At 35.6% G+C, this 25,659-nt stretch overlaps 10 protein-coding genes across 10 annotated transcripts; 6 read left to right on the top strand and 4 right to left on the bottom strand.

Annotated features, from left to right (window-relative positions):
* The first annotated feature begins 260 nt into the window (after positions 1-260).
* WICANDRAFT_92131 (SDR family oxidoreductase) lies at positions 261-1,313 on the top strand. The gene has a single exon (XM_019186346.1). The coding sequence runs from the start codon at positions 464-466 to the stop codon at positions 1,226-1,228; it is 765 nt and encodes a 254-aa protein (XP_019039240.1). The 5' UTR covers positions 261-463; the 3' UTR covers positions 1,229-1,313.
* Positions 1,301-3,055, bottom strand: WICANDRAFT_30983 (uncharacterized protein; the record flags this gene model as incomplete). The annotated part of the gene is made up of 1 exon (XM_019181784.1): positions 1,301-3,055. One exon carries the CDS (start codon positions 3,053-3,055, stop codon positions 1,301-1,303), a length of 1,755 nt encoding a protein of 584 aa, XP_019039241.1.
* Positions 3,056-3,450: 395 nt separating this feature from the next.
* Positions 3,451-6,522, bottom strand: PSK2 (serine/threonine protein kinase PSK2; the record flags this gene model as incomplete). Its single annotated transcript, XM_019180833.1, has 1 exon — positions 3,451-6,522. A coding segment is annotated over one exon (3,072 nt), but the record flags the coding sequence as incomplete, so codon positions are not given.
* Positions 6,523-7,992: 1,470 nt separating this feature from the next.
* On the top strand, positions 7,993-9,633 carry WICANDRAFT_24104 (uncharacterized protein; the record flags this gene model as incomplete). The annotated part of the gene is made up of 1 exon (XM_019181015.1): positions 7,993-9,633. A coding segment is annotated over one exon (1,641 nt), but the record flags the coding sequence as incomplete, so codon positions are not given.
* A 772-nt stretch (positions 9,634-10,405) lies between these two features.
* On the top strand, positions 10,406-11,047 carry WICANDRAFT_78659 (uncharacterized protein; the record flags this gene model as incomplete). The annotated part of the gene is made up of 1 exon (XM_019184767.1): positions 10,406-11,047. The coding sequence occupies one exon, from the start codon at positions 10,406-10,408 to the stop codon at positions 11,045-11,047; it is 642 nt and encodes a 213-aa protein (XP_019039244.1).
* A 266-nt stretch (positions 11,048-11,313) lies between these two features.
* WICANDRAFT_78660 (uncharacterized protein) lies at positions 11,314-11,871 on the bottom strand (the record flags this gene model as incomplete). Its single annotated transcript, XM_019184768.1, has 1 exon — positions 11,314-11,871. One exon carries the CDS (start codon positions 11,869-11,871, stop codon positions 11,314-11,316), a length of 558 nt encoding a protein of 185 aa, XP_019039245.1.
* An 842-nt stretch (positions 11,872-12,713) lies between these two features.
* Positions 12,714-13,739, top strand: WICANDRAFT_62607 (uncharacterized protein; the record flags this gene model as incomplete). Its single annotated transcript, XM_019183403.1, has 1 exon — positions 12,714-13,739. The coding sequence occupies one exon, from the start codon at positions 12,714-12,716 to the stop codon at positions 13,737-13,739; it is 1,026 nt and encodes a 341-aa protein (XP_019039246.1).
* Positions 13,740-15,891: 2,152 nt separating this feature from the next.
* On the top strand, positions 15,892-19,746 carry GAL11 (Gal11p; the record flags this gene model as incomplete). The annotated part of the gene is made up of 1 exon (XM_019185634.1): positions 15,892-19,746. The coding sequence occupies one exon, from the start codon at positions 15,892-15,894 to the stop codon at positions 19,744-19,746; it is 3,855 nt and encodes a 1,284-aa protein (XP_019039247.1).
* Positions 19,747-21,636: 1,890 nt separating this feature from the next.
* On the bottom strand, positions 21,637-22,672 carry WICANDRAFT_92138 (Zn(II)2Cys6 transcription factor domain-containing protein; the record flags this gene model as incomplete). Its single annotated transcript, XM_019186347.1, has 1 exon — positions 21,637-22,672. A coding segment is annotated over exon 1 (538 nt), but the record flags the coding sequence as incomplete, so codon positions are not given.
* A 214-nt stretch (positions 22,673-22,886) lies between these two features.
* RAD16 (DNA repair protein RAD16) lies at positions 22,887-25,638 on the top strand (the record flags this gene model as incomplete). The annotated part of the gene is made up of 2 exons (XM_019182718.1): positions 22,887-23,160; positions 23,281-25,638. The coding sequence occupies exons 1-2, from the start codon at positions 23,032-23,034 to the stop codon at positions 25,636-25,638; spliced, it is 2,487 nt and encodes an 828-aa protein (XP_019039249.1). The 5' UTR covers positions 22,887-23,031.
* Between the last annotated feature and the right edge of the window lie 21 nt (positions 25,639-25,659).

The following is a 25,659-nucleotide window of genomic DNA, read 5'->3' on the forward strand; positions in this document are numbered from 1 at the left end:
CATATCACATTTCGGAATTCCACCAGAGTCACGTGCACTTCCATGATCAAATGTAAACAAAAATCCTATGTAAATTTAGTTTGGTGGATTCAATTCAGAACCATGGATCTCGTGGATATGAATGAAACCATATATGGATCTCAAATCTACGGTGAATATTATCTGTGGATTTTCAATAAGAATGCACCCCATCTTTAGAACTAACTGAAAGTAACTTTGCTTCTGATCCAGTATCAAACATGAATGATGATTAATTAGTGGGTTATATGAATATACTGTAAGATGACAGATTAGTAAACAATGGAGTTAGTGGGTTTTAAACCCAAGCATAGTTGATTCTATTGAGGCCACAAAGGTATAACGAATGCGTATAAAAGTCTGGGTATATTCCCCAGTTTTGAATCTTGCGTTATGTTCCTATGTACTATTGAGTTATTTGAAAGCAGCAAAGATTCTAAGCAAAATGTCTGGGAAAGTCTACTTCATCTCTGGTGGTAACCGTGGTATTGGCTTTGAATTTGTTAAACATTTATCGTCAAATCCAGAAAATACTGTTATTGCAAGTGCTAGAGATCCGTCAAATGCTACAGAGCTTCAAGCTTTGGTTAATAACCAAGGAAATGTCAAAGTTGTTGAATTAGATGTCTCTGAAAAGGCTTCAATTGAATCATTGGATTCTCAATTAAAGAAAATAGCTAAAAATGGTATTGATGTTTTGATTTCAAATGCTGGTATTGCTCAATCTTTTGAGACTGCCATTAATACTGATCAAGAAACTTATGAAAAACACTATAGAACAAATGTCCTTGGCCCAATATTCTTGACAAAAGCAGTTTACCCTTACTTAAAATTGAAAGAAACAAGACACTTGATTTATATCTCAAGTATAGCTGGTTCAATTGGTGCTCAAATTCCATTCACCTCCTCAGCTTATGGCCAGTCCAAAGCTGCTTTGAACTATAGTGTTGAAGAGATTAGTTTTGAATTAGGTCCTGAAAATTTCATTGCTGTTGCATTACACCCAGGTATGGTTGAAACCGATATGGGTAAAGTTGGTATTGAGTGGTTCTTAAATAATACCCCAGAAGTTAGTGAAGCTTTCAAGCACGTCCCGATTCTTTCACCAGAAAATAGTACAAAATTACTATTGGAAAACGTAATCTCAAAGTTAAACAAGGACATGAATGGTCAGTTCCTTGACAATGAAGGTAAAGAAGTAGTTTATTGAGTGCTTATACTCTTCAATATATTTATTTTCTCTGAACAGCCAAGTGTAGTTAAAAAAAGACATCCATCATTTTCATAGTAAACTTCCTGATTGAGCTCTATGCTTCCAAATTGCATTTTGATCTGGGTAAGGTGATGAATTTGTCAACAAATTTGATCTAATCTTGGATAAATCTTCTTTACTCAACCCCAAATAATCGATACAATATTTCTCAATACCACCAAATTTTTGATTGAATAATTCAATTGTAGCAATCATACTTTCATATTTTGAGCTAATCAAATTATTGAACATTGCATCTGGTGATAATGAAGAGAATTCTTTGAAATGGTCACTATCTTTGAATTTTTCTTTGAAATCATTTGAAGCTTCGAAAAACTCCTTTTTAATCTGCGCATGATTTGGAATCAATCCAATTGTAGTTAATTCATACTCTTTGGCAATTATGTGATTTTCAACACCTAATAATAACAGAATAATCATAGCCATGACACCTGTTCTATCTTTACCAGCTGTACAATTGAAAATAATTGGGACATTTTCATGATCTCTCAAGAACAACAAGACAGATTTGAATGCATATGAACCATTCTCCAACATGTTTTCATAAACATATTTGAAAGTATACCATGATGTTAACAAATTTTTATATCTAAGTGCAATGGATTGAGGAGAAACATCAGTCTTGGTGAAAACTGGAATGTTATTAACATTTACACCTTTGATCTCTAACCCACCAGCTTTTTTAAACTCACCATACGATCTGAAATCAAAAACACTCTTGATGCCTAATTCATTCAATTGTTTTTTACCAGTCTCTGTAACATTTGAGGTATTTGCGGATCTAAAGATAACGCCTGACTTAACGTAATGCTTATTATCTTTTGTTCTCCAACCACCAATATCTCTAAAATTTGCAATCCCATCAATTTCTCTCCATCTTGGAGATTGATAAACAATATCTGTTGAAGTCTTGAATCTTTCTAAATCATTTGCACTAGATAAGTAATCGATAATTATCTCTGTAGCTTGATAGTTATAATTCACTTTGTTTCTCTTATTCAAAGGATATCCATTTGGATTCAACCTGGATTTATTCTTTTCTGTAACTTCTTGAGATCCGTAAAAATTATGATCAGCAAAGTTGATAAATCTCAAGGTATGTCTAGATCCTAATAGATTGGCAAAATGTGTTGAATCTTCTATTGGAACAATATGATCATGTAACCCATAAACACTCAATACTTGAATCTCATCATTAATATATTTCATCTCTTCTAAATTTTGAGACCCCAGATCTGCAGTCTCTGGAGTTTGAATTACCAAATCTTGGTAGTTACCCAATCTATACTGATTCAAAGTATAACCTTCCGGTGATGCTTGTATTTTCAAACCATCTAATAATAGTTTCCCATTAAATCTACCAGCTGTATTAACTAAATTTTGAACAAATCTATAATTTGGTTCGCCCTTGTCTAATTTTTTTTGCTCTTCAATGGCCCATCTCATCATGGCCACTGAACCTCTAGAATGTGCCACAATTGAATGAGTTGTTAAATTTATACCAATTTCTTCAAATGAAGCACCATTGCTGAAGACATCTAATGAAAGATTTATATCCTCGATATCTTGTGATATCATTCTCCCCATTGATTCATCTTCATTTTGTTGAGAGTCACCACACCCTCTAAAATCCAATCTAAAACTATAAATACCTAATTTTGTAGCCAATTCTTGAGCCAACATGGCCTGATAACAATAGTTCTTATGACCACCTTTCCCATGGAGAATCAATGAAAGCTTGTGGGTCGGAGGTGGACTCTCCATCAATGTAATTGGATCTGAAATCAATTTCTCTTCAGGGATCAAACTATTTGGAGGTGAACATAATATACCAACTAATCCAATATCATCCTTATGCTTTGACGTTGGGACAGAGATTGAGAGCAGTTTTTCATTCGGTTGAAGCTTGTAGTTTGTACAGATCTCAGCTGGGATCTGCTTGACAGTGATATCCTCCATATTAAAGCTCATCTTGGACACCAATTGACCGTTTGAAGAAAGATCAAGAGCATTCCAGAGGAAAAATGATGTTTTTATTGACTTTTCTTTAACCCGTGGCATTCGCTCGTTTACGAAGTGGAGTTTTCTCGGTTCGGAAACATGAATAAGACCGCCTACGTCCGATCGGATAAATAACTTTCATTTATTCAAACCTCATTTAACCACGAATCACAAACAATATCAGCCATCTTTGGTCTTTTACGAATGTCTCTTTGCAAGATTTTCTTAATGAGATCAATGCATCCTTGAGATGTGACAAATGGGATACGTAGCTCACCTTCCATGATCTCATCAACGTTATAAAAGGGATTCTCTTTGTAAATTAATGTGTACAGCAAGATACCCAGAGACCAAACATCTTGAGGTTTACCTTCATAAGGCAACCCATTCAACACCTCTGGAGCTGCATAGTCCAAAGTACCAACGAAAACGTCAAAAGGTCCTGTTTTCACATAAGCTGCTGATCCAAAATCAATCAATTTAATAACTCCATTATTGTCAATAATCAAATTTTCATCCTTAATATCACGATGAACAATACCATTGTTGTGCAAATGATTTATAGCACTAATACATTGCTTTATTATGGATTTGCATTCAAATTCCGTCATGGATTTCTTCAACTCGATCAAATCAAATAAATCAATACCAGGTGTTGGGAACCCATGCTGTGGAGTTTCAATATAATAATAATCATCATCTTCGAAAAAATCAATCAATCTCATTATATTAGGATGTGGATTATTGTTTAAAGTTGACATGATTTGAATTTCAGATGGAATTGTACCTAGCTTTCTATCACGAACCCAAGTATCAACCAAGATACGTTCTTTGATAATCAATTTGATGACAATTCTATAATTTGGATCTTTACGATATTCAGCTAAAACAACTTTACCATAAGCACCTTGACCCATATTTTTCAAAATTTTAAACTCTTTAATTGATTTTTCACGTCTCTTTAAGCCAATCTTCTTTGGATAATATTTTGATATTGATTTATTTTTCTCAATTGTATCATTCTCAATCTTTAATAAACTTGCTTCATTCATGTTCTTGCTCAAGACTTTAAAATTTTCTAAATCAGTCTCATTTAATTGATCATTTGATGAAGTTTGACCAATATCATCATTTGAAAACTGATCATTCTTGATACTAGACAGAGTTGATAAATCTGAAGATGAAGTGACATTAGAAGATCTTAATGAAGATGATCTACTAACTGATTGAATTTCATTCTCGTTCAAGATTGACAATTGTGATGGGATTTCATCTTCATCCTCATCATCTTTGGAACCATCATGTTCAACTTCAACTTCTTCTTCAACAATTTCTTCTTTATTATCAACAATTCTAACACTTCTAACAGATCTTGTCTTTTTCATAGTAGGACGTGCTGTTGAGACTTTACTATCCAACTCATTTTGATAAACTGATCTTGAATGTGTGACCCATAAAATCAATGTATCAACATTTGAACATCTCAACTGTACATCAATCTTGATGGTGGATCCGTCAACATGTTTACCATCAATACCAATTGAGTTCAAAAAATTAGCTTCCAAGTCATTAGTTGTTGAACCATTCCCACTTTTCTCTAAGATTGAATTCATTTGTCTAAAGAAATGTTCAGGTAATACTAATCCTGGAATAATTTTCAAATTCTTGAAATTTTGTAAAATAATAGTCATTATTTTTTGGAAATTTGGAATAATTTTCGTTATTGATTGATGTTTCAATTGTGATTCATGGAACCCAAATAAGTTTTTCGCAATTGATTCATTGAATGATAAAATGTTATAATTTGTTGGATTGTTTGAAATGATGAAAACTCCAGCTATATAAGGTAATGAATGAATTTTCAATTTGACTTTGTTCAAATTATCATCAATGATTTTAGTAAATAATGCACATGGAATATTAAACCCATTTTTTTTCAATGTAAAATATCTTTGAACATTGATTGATTGTGATTGTAAATAAACCTCGGGAATATTTTGATAATTCCCATCATTCTCATCTTCCAATGATGTATATTCTTCAATATTATTGAGTAATTGACTTAATGTATCCAAACTTGATAAGAACGTATTGTTGAAGAAAGAATTCCCACTGATTTTCTTAAAAAATTCAATTTTCAAAGAGTCTAAACAAGCAACCAGATCAATAGAATCACAAGGGACTTGATCAAACATACAAATGATTAAATTTCCCTTCTTCTTAGCCCACATAGAAGCCCAGGTCAACTTGTTCCCAGGTTTCGCTATTGCAATAACTTGTCCAGAAAATATAATCTCTTGATTTCTTTCAATTGAATTCTTCACTAATCTATTCAATACGAAATCTCTTGAATCCGGACTAATCAAATCTAACAAGGTCAATCTTTTAAGAGAATTTCTTGAAACACCAAAAATCAAACAAGCCAGATCATTAGCAGCTTTTAAATTCCATGGATCATTCAATTCACAAGTGAAAACTGCTTGTGGTGAAGTGTTTTTTTGAGACATTGAATGGAAAATTCTATTATCGCCACTAATACCTGGTGCAGATGATTGTTGTTGTTGCTGTTGTTGATTTAATGAGGATAATGCTAATGTTGAAGCACCTTTCTGTAAGGATATTATTGGAGTAGAAACTATGGGTTCATAAAAAGGAGTGGCTAAAGCATGCATCAATTTGATTTTAAGTTGAGATTCTGAATCAGATCTAACCATTGGTTGGGACATTGCTTCATCTGCAACGTTTGATAATGACAAATCGTGTAAATTCATAGCCAATTCCTTTTGAGATTCACCTGATTTCAATGATTTGTCTTCTTTAAGAATATTTATAAGTGATTTCAATCCCAGGTGTGTAGTGTTTATCGTTGTTGAATCTTTTGAAGGAGGCTTTCTTGGTGTTGAAGTGCCTGATGAGTTATTCTGAGTTGTAAACAATGCGGCTAAAGCAGCAGATGAAGCATTTGATTGAATTTTAAACTTTTCATCATCTTCATTTTGTATTTGGCTTATGAAATTCTCTATATCTAGATGCAGAGCTTCTGATATACCGGCACCACCATCAGGGAGCAGGTCAGAATCCTCTTTTTGTAATAGATCTGGATGATCAACAAGAATCTCTAGAGATCTCTTCAATATAGACAATCTAACAGCTAATGAGTTTGGAGAAAGATGTGCATATGAGTAAGCATGTGTAGATTCCTTTGGGAACTTGAGGATTTCATTCAAGTTTAATGATAACTTCGAGATCCCACCAGCATTCATTTGCTTTTTTCTTGAATTTGATCGTATTAGTGTGTTCTTGCTAGGAGATGATGAATTGGAAGTGGCTCTTGGGGATCTTTGGTTTTGAATATTTTGCGATTGTGGTGTTGAAGATGGTGGTGTTTTTGAAGATTTAGGTTGGGAATATTGAGCTTTGTTTTCTTGTTTTGAATTATCGTCATCATCATCATTGAAAAAATAAAATGATTTATGGCTTATACTTGGATTTGGAGGAGATGCAGGTGGACGATGCTGTATAATAATTGGTGGTTCCTCTAGAGTTGTAGGGTTTGCTGGGGGTATAGGTTGTGTTGTATCTGTTGTATCATTGTTACTCTTATCCTTTTGTAGGTTTGTGAGTTTGAGAGTGGCACCTTTCCCGTTAATGGGGCACGCGTAAGGCATAATAGTCTATACTATGAGCGTACTATGATGGTATGAAGTGATCTGGAATGTATAATAGGGTGCTATTGATTGATGAGGATCAAATGGATGTGTTGGAGGAGCAGCCTGTTTAGTTGGATATATGTGGATGAATCTCTTCAGGAGTACGGTACGATTTGGAAAGTGTGATGGAAGTGGCCAGCAGAAGCAGCAGTTGTAGATGTAGTTGCAGTGTGCTCTTCAGTAACTCTTTTCAAGCCTCCAGCACTAGCTCAAGACGGTTGATCTGGATGTTGATGTTGTTGTGTAGCCTTTCTTCAGCTTCTTCCTGGACTTGTTTTCGTCCTCTTTCGTAGTGCGATTTCTGGGCGGTACGGCCAGCACAACAGCCATGCTATTCCCGGTAGCATTGGGGGCTACTTAAAGGGAGCATTAGGGAAATTGGCATAGAGAATGAGTGAGCCATTAGCCTAACAGCTCAAATCTCTGCCTAAGCTGCTGCTGTTTTCCTGAGAAGATTGAGAATATTCGATTTCCTCGAGTGGCACATCCCCAAAACAGAGCATTTCCGCATTGGGCCATTTCCACGTCTTTTTTGTATTTTTTTTTTAACAGAGTACGTTCTTATATTTCTAATCTTTTCTATATGTTGAATTACTTCCATTAAGTTCAATTTCCAAATTCACAATTTCTTCAATGATTAAAACAACCACTAGATTTCTAGTGATTGGTTTCCTAAAATAATGGGTTTCCAAAAAGACTTTTAACGTCAAATTAGTTTACAGCGCGCACCATTAATATTTGCTCGTCTTTACTTGTTCTCTATCAAACCAATTGAACTATAAAAAGACCTATGCTTCTTTTTTTGAATACTAATGAATAAAATGATGCCCAACACAGAATCCTACAAAGATGAGCTCCAAGTTGTTGGAAGATGATGAATTATTGATTGAAGACCGGGATTTGTTGACTGAGTCCCAATCAAATGAGTCTCGAAACACTGACGAGGGTCCTGGTCCAGGTTGTGCACTTCATAATTACCGTAACCTACCACAAGAGGAGGAAGATTTGGAATACTATGCAACTTTGAAAGAGAAGGAGGAGGATTGGTTTGCAGAATCTCAAACTTATTTCCAGAAATTGAAATGGTATGTAAGACCAAGCAAGAAAGTTATCTATTTGATACTTTCGATTCACACCCTATCATTCACAATTTTGATGGGCCCGTTAATGATGTTGATGCTGGATAATATCTGTACTTCTCATATGAAAAAAGTTTTCCCCAAACCAACTTGTCATCATGGTGGCCACATGAATATGGCAGCAAACCATACAAAGAGAATGGATATGGATAATGGGCCTTCAACCTTACATACAGATGGTCCTACATACCAATGCAAATACGAAGATGCACAAAAAGTATTATCTAATGTTCAAAGTACATTATCTGTTATTTCTGGAGTTTTGGGATTCACATTATCTGGGAAATTTGGCCAATTTAGTGATCGTTTTGGTAGAGTTTTTGTTTTTAAAATTTTTGCTGTTATTAACTTGCTTCACACTGTTGGATTATTGATGTATTTTATGTTAAACGAGAAGACTTTTAATAGTGCATTTCTAATTTCGGTTTCTTCAGTTGGCTATTTTTCTGGTGGGATCATGACCTTACTTGCAAATGGTAATAGTTATTTGAATGACATTGTTTTATCAAGAGAAAGGACCTTTTCTATTAGTTTACTCATGAGCTTTGTGTATGCAATGCTGGGTGTGGGTCCACTACTAGGTTCATTCTTGGTTAAGTTGACACATGGTAGCAATTTAGCTCCTTTAGTTGCATCTTTGGTGTTTGGGATCATTAGCGCTATATTGATATTTACGATCATGGTTGAAACAAGACACCCCGTGGCTAGAAAATTAGCACAAGAAAGGTACGAGATTAAAAACAACAGACACATGAATCATAGCCATAATGTAATTCTGAGAATTTTGATGGTCCAATATGATTGTATTTTAAGTTTTTTCAGACCAATGAAAAGGTTATGGATCCCCAAAACTATTAGGCATGGGTCCACAATTCCAAGATACAATGTCATTACTTTGATACTGGTGGATGTGTTCAATATGGCTTCAACAGTAGGAACCTTTCATGTTGTTATTTTGTACTGCATGCTTAAATACAAATGGTCAAGTGTTGAAATTGGTTATTATATGAGTATGGGTGGATTTGGAAGGGCAGCTGTTCTGTTATTTATCGCACCAGTGTTTTTAAAGATTCTCGAAAAAAAATTTGGGTACAAAATAATTACCAGCTCTGTCGATAAACTTGATAAAACTTCAATTATGGTTTCCCTCATTTTTGTCTTTCTTTCTAGTTTGTCTATTTTCATTTTTGATAGTTCATTGGGTGTTTATTTGAGCAGTGTCTTACAGAGTTTAAGTGGATTAGTTTCTCCAACTATACAATCATCAGTCATCAAGTATAGCAACAAAACTGAAGCTGGTGAAATGTTTGGAGCTATGGCTTTGGTGAGACATTTAGCTATGTTGATAATGCCAGTGCTCTTCTTACAGATTTATTCTCGCACAGTTGATATCAATCCACTGATCTTTAACTTTATTACTTGTGTTGGCTCAGTTTTGACTATAATTTTAGCAGCCGTTGTGTTGAGGGTTTATGAAGAGCAATTGGAAGAGGATCCTGAGCTTACTATATGATGAAAATAACTGTATATAGCCCAAATACTTTATTTCACACAAAAAACTGGTAGAGTTTATATTTTCGAGGTTATCGCACGTGACTCAATGTCCTCGTATTAAAACAAAAGGCAGATTTTCGGGACAATAGCTGATCTGGAAAATCTGAAGGGTCTTGAATAAAGATTTCGAGATTTTGACTACTACTTGAAGATTTTTACATGAATGCTCTCATTAAGTTCAGAGGTGTGATATGTTCACGGTAGAAGTATGCTCCTATTGCTGATCACACCATCTTCACAACAGTGAACGCACCCCGTAGCTGCTTTAACGCGGGATTTTAACTTGAAGTTTGATAACAGAAATATTTACTCACATGCACAGGAATCTATTGTTTTACGAAGGATTTCCAGCACCTCCAACATAATAATTTGATCATATAGCTACAAGTTGAGTTTGGAAAGCTAGCCAATGGGCTGTTTGAATTTTATTTAGGACCGAAAAAGCTTCTCCTTTGAGTTAACAGTTAGCCCATTTAGGTCATCGAGAGGGTGGTGATAGAATACAATGCTCCCTTTTTTATTTGCTCATATATTTTGAACAACGTCAAGAACTCCAAGGTTGTTTCAAAGAGGCATACCAATTATCAATTAGCTTTAAACTAATTTCGAGGAAAAAAATTTCAAGTTATTCGATTTGTATATGAATTGGATCAAAACCATTGTTTCTACAATTACCAGGTATTCGGTTCAAAGAACAGGCAAGAGTTAAAATGAAGTTATCATTCTTGTTATCATTTCTCAGCACTTCTGCTATTGTTTTGGCAAATACTCAAAACTTCACTTTGAAGTGCTTTGCTCCAAATACTGTTCTAGAAGATGCTAATCTTCATGTTGATGAGGATAACAAGATTTATATCGCCAACGTTTCGGAAACTGCAACTGGTCAATTATTAAATAATGGGTCACTAGCTATTGGAGATACTATCATGGGGATTGGAAAAAACTACTTATCGTTAGAAGCTGACTCTACTAGTTTTGAATACGTGAATTCCTGGTCCATTGAGAATGGTTACTTGAAACTATATGGTTCAGACTTTCACGCAGTTCCATCAGGGATGGATGGTATTTACGTTCTAGGCAGTATTAATGCAGCAGCTGGTAGAGACGATGTTATCCCAATTGCAATCAAAGCTGAAGATAGCTCAGGTGCTACTATTGCGGACTTTAACCCAGAATCCGGTTCAAGTTCTAGCGTTTTGAGTGTTTTGGGCTCTCAAACCTTTGATCATAGCTCAGCAAGTATGACAGCATTGAAATCTAGTGTATCATCAAGTAACTTAGGCTCTGAAAATTTTGTGAAGCTGTTTGGAGCATTAGGTAGTGGTTTGGTCGCTTTGATTATGATGATTTAGTAGTTTCCAGGATATTTAAAACTTATTAACAATATTAACACTACTTTAAACTTATCATGTAGGAATGAGATTCTAATCTGTTTTTATTCTAGTGATTTAGTTCGCTTCTTATTATATATTGAAATCTGTCATAGATTGCAGATCGTCTCGTCCAGTGATTTTGTACGATACTATTTTAGCATTTTATAAATACACATGATTATATTTAGATCGCGTATTCATTGAAAATTGAAAATACTTTTATATATGAATTTTGCACAAATGGGTCATAGTATTCCAATAACAATACCAGCAGCTATTAAACCACTTATCGGGTCTAAATGACCTGAGGCACCACTTCCTGGGATCGAGAATTTATTAGCACTCTTCCCTTTAGAATTAACACATTTGATTTCGACCTCATAGACACCTTCTTTCAAGTTAGAAGTAGCTTGGGCACTTCCTAATGTCCATCTAGCGGAGCCTGTTCCCCCTGAAGGAATAGCCTTGAATTTTTTGGAACCATACAAATTCAGTTTCCCCTTCTTGTCAATTGAAAATGGTTGAGCGTACTCGGTAGTATCATTCGTGACAGTGAATAAATTCTTGCTTATTCCGATGAAGCTATTGTTTCCAAGCTTTAGACTACCATCATCTTGAATTGTACCATTCAATACCTGGAAATAATCACTTGATTGGCCAATGAATATATCTTCATCTGTTTCCATTATCTGTAAGTTTTTCAAACCGTTCTCTTTAGTGCTAAGCTCCAAGGTAAAGGAATCTGAGATTGCATTGACAACAGAAGGGACCAGCAAAGCCAACAACCAAATTTGAGGATTCATTCTTTCAATTTTTAGTGAAAAATGGTTTTTAGTTTAAAAAGCAAAAACACAAGGAATTCTGTTATATTTTAATTAATTCTGATATGATATTCACTACACACGTCGCCAAAATACGAAAACCCCAGAACAATGAAAACAAAACGCTTGAACCTCCGTTGACCAATTAGAGTAACACCATACAGTAATACCTTTATGGGGGTTTTTGATCACCACTCTTTGAATTAAGTGCCAAATTTGCTCGTTATTGCACCGCAGCAGCAGCAGAAGTTTCTCGTATTAGAAGTTATCAACAACCTGCAGCCGAGCCTAAAGATAAATAACCAATAAACGCAAAGGAAGGGAGAAAGGGTTATACCAACTTTTATTGAATAATGTATTGGATCAAGGCGTGTACTGTGTTGTTTCAAAATTTTTCCCATATGAAATATCAAGTTTGTTATGAGCAAATTATCAGAGCCCTGGGTATACGTAGCTGGGAAGAATGAAAGTTTAAAAGGCATCACTGTTCAAAAATTTGGAGGGTTTTCAAATGTTTATTATTGATTTATAGCTTGATTGTAAACAAGTAGCATCACCAATCGGCTAGAACGTGAAACATGAGGTTTTTTATGGTTGTAAGCTCCTATATATTCATGGAAATTAATATGGACGCTTTGACGAAAAAAAAGGAGCAAATTGAATAAACAGACCCACATCTTCCATTTACTTTAACCACAAAAGTGTTGTTTGTAGATGGTAAAGGAAGTTTTGTATATAAATAATTGCCCTTCACCTCTTGGGTGACCAAACAAAAAAATGGGTTGTAAATTAACATCAGGAATTAAAATCTTTTGATACCCAATATGAAATTTTCCACTCGTTTCTTTATTTCTTTATCATCTCTTGCCAATATTATCATTGCAGCTTCTGAAGAGTTCACTTTGAAGCTACAAGCTGATGGGACTGCTTTAGCAGGTGATAATATCCATATCAGTTCTGACAACGAGTTCTTTATCAGCGATACCGATCAAACTGCAACTGGCCAAATTGAAGATGATGGTACTTTGAAAATCAATGGTTACACTGTTGGTGTTGGTAAAAATTATTTGTCTTTGACTGCTGACTCTTCAAGTTTCATGACTGCTGAGCCTTGGTCTATTGTTGGTGGACAGTTGAAATTATATGGTTCAAATTTCCACGCTGTTCCTTCAGGACAGAACGGTATTTATGTCCTTGGTACCATTAATGCTGCTAGTGGTCGGTCTGATGTCATTAATGTTGCCATAGAAGCTCAAGGCTCAAATGGGAAAAGTGTTGCTGACTATGATGCATCTGTCAAATCATCATCTGTCCAATCGTCATCATCATCATCAACTGAAGCTTCAATTACCCCAGTGTCATCTGCTGAACAGACCACAACTAGCACCTCATCATCCATTGTTGAGTCGACAAACAAGAAAGAAACATCATCAACTGTTGCATCTTCAGTAAAAACCAGTGTTTTTTCATCAGAACCAGAGCCATCCTCCGAAGGTACGACTTCAGCAGTTCCAGAATCATCATCTCAACTGCCAGCTTCGTCCTCCACTCAAGAGGAAGTGCCAAAATCATCTACTGCAGCAGCACCATCCTCAACTGATATGTCTAGCTCAACCATCATTGACTCAATCTCTTCAGCTATTGAGTCAACTTCCTCAGCTGTTGGTTCAACGGGATCACCAGCTATTACATCTTCTTCCGCCTCAGTTGCACGTTCAGCTACTTTCTCAACCGTTTCAAATTCAAACCTATCATCCTCAGCTGTCTCAATTCAAACTTTTGATAATGCGGGTATGAAGAAGGGTGCCAGTGTCTTTGCTGCTGTTGTTGCTGGTATTGCTTTGTTTTAAGCTCCTTGCTTCAATTTTTTCAAGTACCATGCAACTTTGTATAACTCTCAAAAGCGAGAACCTGTGTATCTTATAAAAACGCAACAGATCTAAGGTTTACTGTACTATCCTCGCATTAATTCCACACTGTTTGGTGTTCGTTTCGGTGACCATCTTCTATCGCCATTCGCGAATTCCCTTTTTGTGTTTATTGACACGTTGTGTTTGTCAGATGTGGGATTTACAAACTAATACAACATACCTGGCAGTATTAAAAATTGACCAGAATAAATATATCTTAATTCAAAAACCTCACCAAAGAGTGAGGCTCCTTGGAGGTTACAATGACATCCTTTTGAGCCTTCTTACGCATGTAAAATATATGGCAGTGCCTATTTGAACCTAAAACATCTTGGTGTAATGAACCTTAACGTCGTTGGCAGTCAGTCCATAGCCTGTGTTGAAACCATAACATAACAAGGGTAAGAAGAGTAAATACTGTCTTTCTAAGCACAGGGAAGCTTGAAGAATACATTGAACCATTATATACTTACAAGACCTATATTCAACAGTACTTAAACAAAATATAACAAACCTTAGAATATCAAGTCTCTCTGAGACCCCTCTCTGACAAAAACTATATTACACAATTCAATCATTTTTTTTTCTTGACTAAAGTTCTTATATTTCTAATCTTTTCTTGTATATTACTCCGACCAATAAATTATTCAATTGTCAAATTCAGTATGCATGATGTCGTCAATAAATAATTATAGAACCAATTGAAACAACCACTAATTTCTAGTAATTGATTACTTCTTAAAATAATTGGTTTCCATCTAATCATCAACTTATCAATCAACATAATATTTCATAATACAGAGGGATTTAATCTATCATTGAAACACACTATTGATGTTGAATCTGTCCTCAACGGTATATCTATCCTAGCACCTTAACGACACAACCTCCAAACCTATTCACAAACTCTAGCTCCTCTCTAATCACCTCTAGAACCATATTTCTGTTGGATAATTCTCTTGTATTTGGTACCTGAAACAGCTTCATCAAATGTTCTATCATTCTTTCTAGTGATACGAGCTTATATCAAAGCATCTATCCAGAGAGACATTGTTCTTAGGACTTTTTCATTTTCTGTGAATTCAGTTGGAGTTGTTAGTTGTGTTAAGCCAAAAGGTGAGCTAGCAACACGTTTAAAGCCTAATTGTCCCCATAGATACTTTTTTCAAAAACATGGTATAAAGTTTCATTTGATGTCTGTGATGGATCCTTGTTTAGGTGATAAGCTGTTAAGTTTCGATCCTTGATAACGGCAAACTATCAGTTGGTCTTGGGCAAAATCTGTGTGAAAAGTTCTCTTAGCTTAAAGCCCTATGATAAGTTATATGAAGAGTTCTCAAGAGTAGTTTAATAATTAAGTTGAAAGTGATAAATCTTGTAAATTGATTGTTAATTAAACCAAATAGGTTGAATCTAAACAGTTATTAGTATCATAATTATTCCTGAATCTTCTAATTTTACATTAGTTTTACGCTTCTTGCTGGAGTTCTTTTCGTCCTCTTTCGTAGTGCGATTTCTATGCGGTAAGGCCAGCACAACAACTATTCCTGGTAACATTGGGGGCTACTTAAACGGAGCATTAGGGAAATTGGCATAGAGAGAATGAGAGAATCACTAGCCTAGTAGCTCAAATCTCTGCCTAAGCTGCTGCTGTTTTCCTGAGAAGATTGAGAATATTCGATTTCCTCGAGTGGCACATCCCCAAAACAGAGCATTTCCGCTTTGGGCCATTTCCACGTCTTTTTTGTTTTTTTGAAAAAAAGCCAAAAAAAACAAAAAACACACTAAAAACGACTCGAATCAACTGAATCAGCCAACAACCGCCAGAACCATCATCCTCACCATCCACCAACAACCATCCTCAGAATAGCCTGGAAAGAGAAGCGCTGCTATAGAATAGAACCAGAGCCTCTGCTACTACAAGGAAAATCTATAGGTGCTCTTTTCATCGTCCATTCTGTCCCATTGCCCTTATCACCTTTCTGAACCCATCCCATTTGCTTTTGAGAGGCCTTTACTATCAAGAACCAAAACCCACAACAACAACTATATGGTCACATCCCTTAAATAAGGTCAACTATTTCATTTCATCATGGATTGGCGAAACGAACTCACAAACAATGAGCGTCTTAGATACGTTGGGGTCCTTGTGCAGGCCTTAAAAGAACTGGCACTGACTGCTAATAACAACAACCCTGCTGCTTTTGATGTCAACAAATTAAAAACTTCTGCTGGAGAATTCGAAAAATACTGTTATCAAAATGCTAGCAACAGAATTAGTTATGTTCATTTCTTTAAGCAAAAGATCCTCAGTATTAAGAATTCTATTCAACAACAAAAGCTACAAAAACAACAGCAACCAGGTGGTGTTGGTGCTAATACTACTGGAAACATCGGTGTATCAAATATTCAACTTGGAAATAATACAAATAGTAATAATAATGCTAATATTCCCAATCAACAGAATCAACAACTTGGTGGTACTCCAAATTTGAATGCTGGTGCTCCTACTCCAAATCAAAGTCAACTCTTTTTGGCTCAACAAGCTCAGGCCAGACAAGCTGCTCAACAGATGAGAAATCAAACTCCTTTGCAAGGTGCTAATGCTAACGTTCCTGGTCAACAGCAACAACAAAATTTGCAAAATGCTGGATTGAATGCTGGATTGAATTACAACAACCAAATACCTCAACAACAACAGCAACAGAGAGGTAATCAAACAGCTCCATCTCAACAACAACAACAGGTGCAAAACTCTACAAATAACAGCGCACAGGCTGCATTGAATGTCAACATGAAGACTGTTCCTATCCCAATGGCTCTATTGCAAAGAATTCCAAATTTACCACCTAATGTCAATACATGGCAACAAATTTTTGAATTAGTGGCATCAAGACAATTGGATTCAGAATATATTGGTATTATAAGACAGGTTTATACTATTCATACTCAGCTGATCCAAAAGCAACAGCAACAACAAAAACAGTTTGGTTCAAATCAACAAGCTCCTTCAACTACAGCTCCTACAACTGGTGCGAATATGGGCGTGAATGCTCAAATAGCTAGGCAACAAGAAGAGCTTAGAAATAGACAACTTCAACAGCAACAACAACAGCAGCAACAGCAGCAGCAAAACCAGATGCCTCAACAGCAACAGCAACAGCAACAACAACAGCAGCAGTTACAACATAACAATGCAAATCCTCAACAACAACCTCAACAACAATCAGCTATACCCCAGTTAACTCCTGATTTGCTGCAGAGACTGACTGAAAATGCATTACAACTGTTGACTAAACTGCAACAAGAGAAGCAAATTCCTGACAATCTGACCAATGAACAAAGAAACATGTTCATCAAGAGATATATTAGTCGTCAACAACAATTGAGAATGGAAGCCTACACAAAGCAACAACAACAGCAACAAGGTGCTAATAACGGAGGTGCTCAAAACTTGAACCAACAGGTTGTTAATCCAACAGGCGCCACTCAAAGTCGTCCTGTCAATCAAGCTCAGCTTCAAGCTAGATTACAGAATGCCAACAATCTGGCTCAACAGAATCAGCAACAAGCCTCACAGAACCAGCCTAATCAACAACAACAGAGATGGAATGAACAAGGTAATAACAACAATAATAATAGTAACAGCAATAATAATACCACCAATAACAATGTTCAGATGAAGTTGAACAATTTACCTACTGGTTTGACAGCTGAACAACAACAACAGTTGAATGCTAGAAGACAGCAAGCTTTATACCAACAACAGTTACAGCAACAGCAACAGCAACAAGCTGCGAGAGGTGCCAACTTGAATACCAATGTTAATCAAACAGTCCCTGGTGCTGCTAATAGTAACGCTGTTGGAGGTGCCGGTGCCGGTGCTGTTCAAAATCCAATATTGAAGAATAATGTTTTGGTTCCAACAGAACAGGATAGAGTTGAATTGAGAATGATTCTGAATGAGGTTTCTAAAGTTCCTATAAAGTTGACAAACTTGACTGCTCAATTAACTCCAGAACAAAAATCTGTTGTTAGTTCAAAAGTTCATAGTTTATTACTACCTTTATTCAATTTAATTGAACAATTGGTTCCAACATTCTATACTTTAACTAAAAATGTTGATGGTACTAAGAAATTGTTACATATGAGATTTATGGTTAAAGAAGTTTTGGATGGGTTAAGAAGAAATGAATACTATGCAAGTCCAGAGTTGTTGGAAAAAGTTAAAGCTCAATCTCAAAAGTATGTGTCTTTTGTTAAGGAACAAATTAGTCGTAAAAATGCAGCAGCTGCTCAAGCTGGTGGTGCAAATGCCAATGTTAATACAGGTAATGCTAATAATGCTGCAATTAACAACAATAATAACAATTTCAACATCAATCCTCAAATTACACCACAACAACTGCTGCAAAGAAAACAACAGCAACAGCAACAAGCATCTCAGTTGAATCCACAAATCACTCCACAACAATTGTTGCAACAACAACAAATTGGGACACAGCCATCTCAGTTCATTAATAACAACAATAACAACAACAACAACAACGCCGAGTTTAATCCTCTCGAACTTACAAATATTCCTGGATCCTCCTCCAACAACAATAACAACAATAATGGGAACTTTCAAAATGTTGATATGTCTATGATAAATGGTGGTAGATTAAATACACCAGATCTTTCTCAAATGAATGTTACTCCAAAATTGAACCAAATGAATATCAGTGGTGTTGCTCCATCTCCGGCAATGGGTAATGCTAATTTTGGTACAACTCCAAATTTCTCAGGTTCACCTCAGATGATGAATGCTGGTGTTTTCAACAATAATAATAATCAACAACAACCACAACCACAACCACAACCTTTGGTACAGGGAACTTTCACACAACAACCTCCAGCACCTCAACCAATTCAACCACAACAATCCTCTACACCTGCCGCCTCCACTCCAACCACCAAAAAAGCACCTGCAAAGAGAAAATCAACCAAGGGAAGAAAAACATCAAATGCTTCAACTCCAACACTTGCACCAAAATCTGTCCCAGCTCCAACTGCTGCTAATGGTCCAACACCTGGCGCTACTGGAGTTAGTGCTCCAACTGGCCAAGCTACCATCAACAATAACAGTACCCCTACAACTACACTTGCCAATGTTGGTGGTGCTGCTCCTGGTACTATTGCACCAACTGCATTACAAGCTCAAATGTTGAAGAAGGAACAAGAGATGATCAGCAAGGAGGATCAGAACAAGAAGCAATTTGAAGAGAATAAAGCCAAAAGAATGGAATCATATCATACAAAACCAATTGATTTCTTTGCAGCTTCTTTAGCCAATTTGTTGGAATTGAAAGATGAAGAATCAAAGATCCTGAATGATTCTAAAAAGAAAACTAATGGTGATTTCAAGTCTTCTCCTGCTCAAAAAGGATTGACTCCTTCTACTATTTTACAAACTCCTTTGACTTTTTCAAATGCTGCTAAAACTCCAAACTCTACTACAAAGGGAGGTATTCCTAATGGTGTTTCAAATGCAAGTACCTATTTGTCACCTAACTTGTCACCTTCTTCTACTTTGAAAAATGTGAATGGTGATGTATCTACAAAATGGGGGCCAAGAGTTTCAAGAGAGGCAATCCAGAAAACTTTTGGTAATGTTGAAGAGATTAAAAAATTGTTGTTTGTTGATGAACAGGAAAATTCAAATGGTGAAGAAAGTGGTCCTATGATTCCAACTCCACCGCCTGATAATGAAAAGCAGTCAAAAGAACAAAAGGATTCAGTTGATGATGATAGAAAATTCAAAAAGATTAAAATTGATGATGACAACAGATTTTATGATGAGAATGATAATCAATTGAATAGTGACTTGATGTGGGATTTTGATTATGTTTCAAGTCATATTGATGATGATGATAGTACTCAACCAGATTTTTATATTAACATATGAAGTTGTGAATTTAATTGAGTGTATTTAAATAATTTATTCGTGTTTTTTTTAATGAAGTGTGTTTTTAATGTTTTTTAATAAAAGAGTTAATAATTTGTTGTCTTATATGGCTTGTAGAGAAACCTCACAATTTAAATAAATTGTCAAGATTGGTCTCATACTTCAACGTTTCAAAATCAAAAACATCACCACTTAAAAGTTGATCCAAATTTACCAAGCCTGTGGTTGGATCTACTCCAATAGAGTTACTAGAGGATGGTGTAAATGACATATCTGGAGCATTGGATTGTAATAACACATCATCACCAGTGATATCAAAGCCTTGCATAACATTAGTGTCACCTGAATTAGCTCCATGTGTATTCACTCTAGAGGTCTGTTTCTTCTCTAAACTAGCATCGAAAGAAAGACCCCAAAGTGCAGCTTCTGAGCTTAATTCTTCATCTCTTAGCAGATATGAACCCTCACATATTTTGATCAAATGTTTATAATCTTGAACACCATAATCAACAAATGAATTCATATTATTCAAGTTTTTCAAAATTTTTTTAGAAAACCCTTGTTCATTTGCCATTTTTTCAATCATCTTATTTTTATAATCAACTCGTTCTATTGTTGAGTTTGAAGTCTCCCCGAAAAAGTTGATTGTATCTTTTATACATTTGAACCCATCTCTTTTCAAACTTCTAAGGTAAAATTTTGTCATCAGTGATGCCTTAAAAGCGGGATAATATGTTTTGCCCAATTTTCTTTGAGACGAAGTATTAATTCCATTGGCAACTCTGAAAATGAGACTTGTTAGGTCATTAATAGAGCGAATCATCATGGTATCATTTGTACTGAAGGCTTCTATTAACATATCTTTAGCATGGAGCAATCTTGAAAGGATGGCAATGAAAGCATTTGTGACTCTTGAAGTAGCATTTTCAACCAATATGTTGAGGTAAAAACGATAATTTGGATCAATGAAATCATTGTAGTCATCTCCTAAATAATTTGAAAGGATATTCGACAATTCAATTGCTGTTTCAACCACTAACGATTGGAAATGTTGGTATTTAATGAGGTTATAATGCTCCTTCGATTCATAATGTAGTGCTAAACTTTGATAAATGAGTAAAGAAATGGATCTTGTAATGATGTTCTGTTTCACAGAAAGTGTGTTCTTATAGTTTGCTTCATCTTGATTATCTTTTGTAAGAGGAATCAGCTTATTGAGTGAGTGGTTTATTGTAACATATGAATGCATTTGCTTCACCACTGCAAGAACATCAGATACTCTCGTTGGAACACCTATATTGTTAACCAAGTTTGAAATTTCTAGCAATAGTTGATTCAATCTTTGTTGTTTTTCCAATTCCTCCACAATTATTGGCTCCATTGGACTATCTTGATCCAAAGGTTCTGGGAACATGATCTCATATGAATTGACATTTTGAATGACACAAGATTGACCGGAAAGTACAGAACCAACTCTATCCATTGACAAAATTGATAACCAGAGTTTTCTCCAAAGATTCACATAACCTTGGAAGTTGCTCAGATGTGAGTATTTTGCAGCATCTCTATTCAACCCCATTGTAAACGCAGATTGTATAATTGTACCCGAAAGAATTTGAGATTGATTTAATTCCTTACCATCACCATCTTCAGGAGCATATGTGAGATACACTTTCAAATAGAAAAGTGCTTGGACAATGTGAAGTTTTGTCTTTCTCATGATTTTGAATTGTGAAAGTGCAGTTTGTGCAGCAGTTATAAAAGTTCCTGGGATTGGATACTTCAATAATTCTGAGACATCTTCTGTACTTGTTGTAGGGTCAATTGAAATATAAGCAAATCTTAAGAAAATCAACAAAGTTGCCAAAAATGCAAAATCAAACTTATCTTCAAACACCAATTTGACTGCTGGACTGTTTTGATCTTCTTGCATTATAAACTTTTCAATTCTAGCCCTATAAAACTTTTCATCAACGGCAGGAAAGAAAGGGTAGATGTATTTGAAAAACCTGTCCAAATACGACTCAATGATTGATTTCGGTGGAAGCATTTTCTCAATATCAGAACGTAACTCATCAATATATAAGGGTTTTGAAATATTTGTTAGAGATGTCAATGGAAATAAAGCACTTTTGTTATCCTGATCAGAGTTGAATCTTTCTTTTCCGAATCTTGAGATTATATCCTCCAAGTGAGGAGATTGCCTTTCACCTAATAGCTCAAGACACATTAAAAGAGAGTTGTCCAATCTTTTATCCATTTTAACTTTTTGTTTCTTACAAGTTGCACCTTTTAAAAAGTTACATAGGAACATATAGCCCGAGACCAATGATAAAAAATGATCTTTCTTTGTAATGGCCGAAGAAGACAAAGGTTTGTGATCTAGCATTCCCGATCTCTTTATTGTCAAACTATTGTAGGCCCCATAAAAGTCAATGATATCATCTTCATACTCTCTTTTGATGCTTTTTTGGGACGAAGAATCTGGTGACTGAACCAAAGAGTTTTCGATGGATTCTAACCGGTTTCTTAGCCTCTTGACTTCTTCTTGCAATGCAGCTTCATTACCACCAGAATTAGGCCCAGTAAGAACCTGGGGTAACAACTCTTTTTCTCCATTATCTAGCTTTGATTGACCTTCAGTATTGATCACTCTGTTGACCCAATGAGGAGCTTCATACCGACAAAGGTGGCCAACGTTGCACTTGACACAATTGGTACAGCTTGGCCTCTTCTTGTCACATTTGATCTTTCTGGCCTTACAATTCAAGCACACAACTGACATTCTTTGTCTTTTTTTGGGTCTGGTAGCTTCATCTTCTGAAGACATTTTACTTGGTTGATGGTTATATTGACCAGCTGGAAACTCCATCTTCTCTTCTGCTTTGATGATAGATCCGATAAGATAAAACAAACCCTATTTAAATCATTCAGCACTGATGAATCAGTCAGACCAAAATTTGCCAGCTCAAGGTGTTAAAAAGATGTTATTGTTGTTTTACGCGGCCAATACCTGAAAATCGCCGGTAATTTCGAGTAAAATTTGTAATCTCGGAAATACCATCCCAATATGGAAGTTTACCCAATCAGGAATAAATTAGGTTTCGCGAACGCGTTTGTTGATTTTTCGCAACGTTTTTATCAGTTTGATAGGAAACATTTTTCAGCTTCCTTGCATATAACTTCAGTCGAGGTTGGATATAAAGTTGGCTAGCTAGTTGGTTGGCTGGTTTATATTGCTATACAGAGTCTTTGGATAGGAGCTAGAATAAGATCATAAGTCAGATGCCTCGTAAAGCAGTTGTGTCAGATTCAGATACTGAGAGTGAAGATGTGCCACTTGCAGGTGGATTCATAAAAGATGATCCAGACCTAAAATCATCAAAATCAAAGAGAAAATCTACCCAAAAGAAGGTAAATGGTACCAAGAATTCAAGACCAACGAGAAGATCAACTAGGGCTACCAGTTATGTGGAATCAGATTTGAGTGGCGTTGACGATGATGACGATGGCAAACTTGATCTAAGTGATAAGAACTCAGCAGCTAGTAGCAGCAATGGTACAACACCACCAAATGATGAGTTTTCCCCAAAGAAGAGAGTTTCTAGGACCAGCTCAAAGTCTGCAAAGAGAAAGCTCAAGGAGTTGGATGACGACTATGATGAGTATAATGATGAAGACGATAAAAACTTTGTTGGCCAAGAAGATGAAGACGATGAAGAAGATGATATTATAACTGTTTCATCAAGAAAATCTAGAAAAGGTGACGGTTCTTTCAATGAGCCATTTGAATTAGAAGAATCAGACTTGGATTTAAAAGATGAAAATGTTGCTGATCAGGATTCTGATGTACCTCTCAAGGAAGTGAAGAAAAAACCAAAGGCAAAAACTCCAAGGAAACCAAAGGCTAAAAAACCAAAGATTCCATATCATACCAGAATGACTGGTAAGTTATATGAGATGCATCCAGATTTGAAAGATGTTTTCCCCAATTTGGAAATTGCAGAACGTATCAAACCAGAGAGAGCTGTACAACCAGATGGTATGAGCATTACTTTGTTACCTTTCCAACTTGAAGGTTTGAATTGGTTGGTTAAACAGGAAGAAGGTATTTATAATGGTGGAATTTTGGCTGATGAAATGGGTATGGGTAAAACTATTCAAACTATCGCTTTATTCTTACACGATAAAACTAAAAGACCAAGTTTGGTTGTTGCTCCTACTGTCGCCTTGATGCAATGGAAAAATGAGATCCAACAACACGCTGGTGATTCTTTGAGTGTTGGTGTTTTCCATGGTGCTAATAGATCTGGTGACAAAGAAGACTTGGAAAAGTTTGATGTTTTGTTAACAACATATGCTGTTTTAGAAAGTGTTTACAGAAAGCAACAGTATGGGTTCAAAAGAAAAAATGGTACAGTTAAGGAAAAATCACCTCTTCATGCTATTCAGTTCTACAGAGTTATCTTGGATGAAGCTCATAACATTAAGGATCGTCAAAGTAATACTGCTAAGGCTGCTAATAATTTAATGACACATAAAAGATGGTGTTTATCAGGTACCCCATTACAAAATCGTATTGGTGAAATGTACTCATTAATAAGGTTTTTGGATATTGAACCCTTTGGGAATTATTTCTGTACCAAATGTCCTTGTCGTTCCAAAGAGTGGAAGTTTGCTGACTGGAGACATTGTGATATATGTGGTCACGTTCCTATGCAACATACCAATTTCTTCAACCATTTCATGTTGAAAAATATTCAAAAGTTTGGTATTGAAGGTGAGGGTAAAGTATCCTTCAGTAATATTCAATCTTTATTGAAGAATATTATGTTGAGAAGAACCAAGGTTGAAAGAGCTGATGATTTGGGTCTTCCTCCTCGTGTGGAAGAAATTAGAAGAGATTTCTTCAATGAAGAAGAGAAAGATTTATATCAAAGTTTGTACTCTGATTCTAAAAGAAAATTTAATGAATACGTTGCCGAAGGTGTTGTTTTGAATAATTATGCTAATATTTTCACATTGATTACAAGAATGAGACAATTAGCTGATCACCCTGATTTGGTTTTGAAAAGGGTTAAGAATAATGCTGATTTAGCTGTTGATAAATTGAATGGTGTTATTGTTTGTCAGTTGTGTGATGATGAAGCAGAGGATCCAATTGAATCTAAGTGTCATCATAAATTTTGTCGTATGTGTATCAAAGAGTATATGGAAAGTTTTGGTGGTGAAGAGAAGAAGCTGGAATGTCCAGTTTGTCATATTGCTTTGAGTATTGATTTATCAGCTCCTGCTATTGAAGTCAACAATGAAGATTTCAAGAAAGGTTCCATTGTTAATAGAATTAATATGGGTGGTGAATGGAGATCATCAACCAAAATTGAAGCATTAGTTGAGGAGCTTTATAAGCTGAGAAGTGACAGACAAACAATCAAATCAATTGTCTTTTCACAATTCACCAGTATGTTGGATCTAGTTGAATGGAGATTGAAGAGAGCTGGTTTTCAAACTGTGAAATTGCAAGGTTCCATGTCTCCTATTCAAAGAGATAATACAATTCGTCACTTCATGGAAAACACGAACGTCGAGGTGTTCCTAGTCAGTTTGAAAGCGGGTGGTGTTGCATTAAACTTGTGTGAAGCTTCACAAGTGTTTTTAATGGACCCATGGTGGAATCCTTCTGTTGAATGGCAAAGTGGTGATAGAGTGCATAGAATTGGTCAATACAGACCTGTGAAGATCACTAGATTCTGTATCGAGGATAGTATTGAATCAAGAATTATTGAATTGCAGGATAAAAAGGCTAATATGATCCATGCAACAATCAATCATGATGATGCTGCAATCAATAGATTGACTCCTGATGATTTGCAATTCTTGTTTATGAATTGATTTTACAAAAAACATTATAGA

Source organism: Wickerhamomyces anomalus, assembly GCF_001661255.1.
Source record: "Wickerhamomyces anomalus NRRL Y-366-8 unplaced genomic scaffold WICANscaffold_3, whole genome shotgun sequence".
Taxonomy (NCBI): domain Eukaryota; kingdom Fungi; phylum Ascomycota; class Saccharomycetes; order Phaffomycetales; family Wickerhamomycetaceae; genus Hansenula; species Hansenula anomala.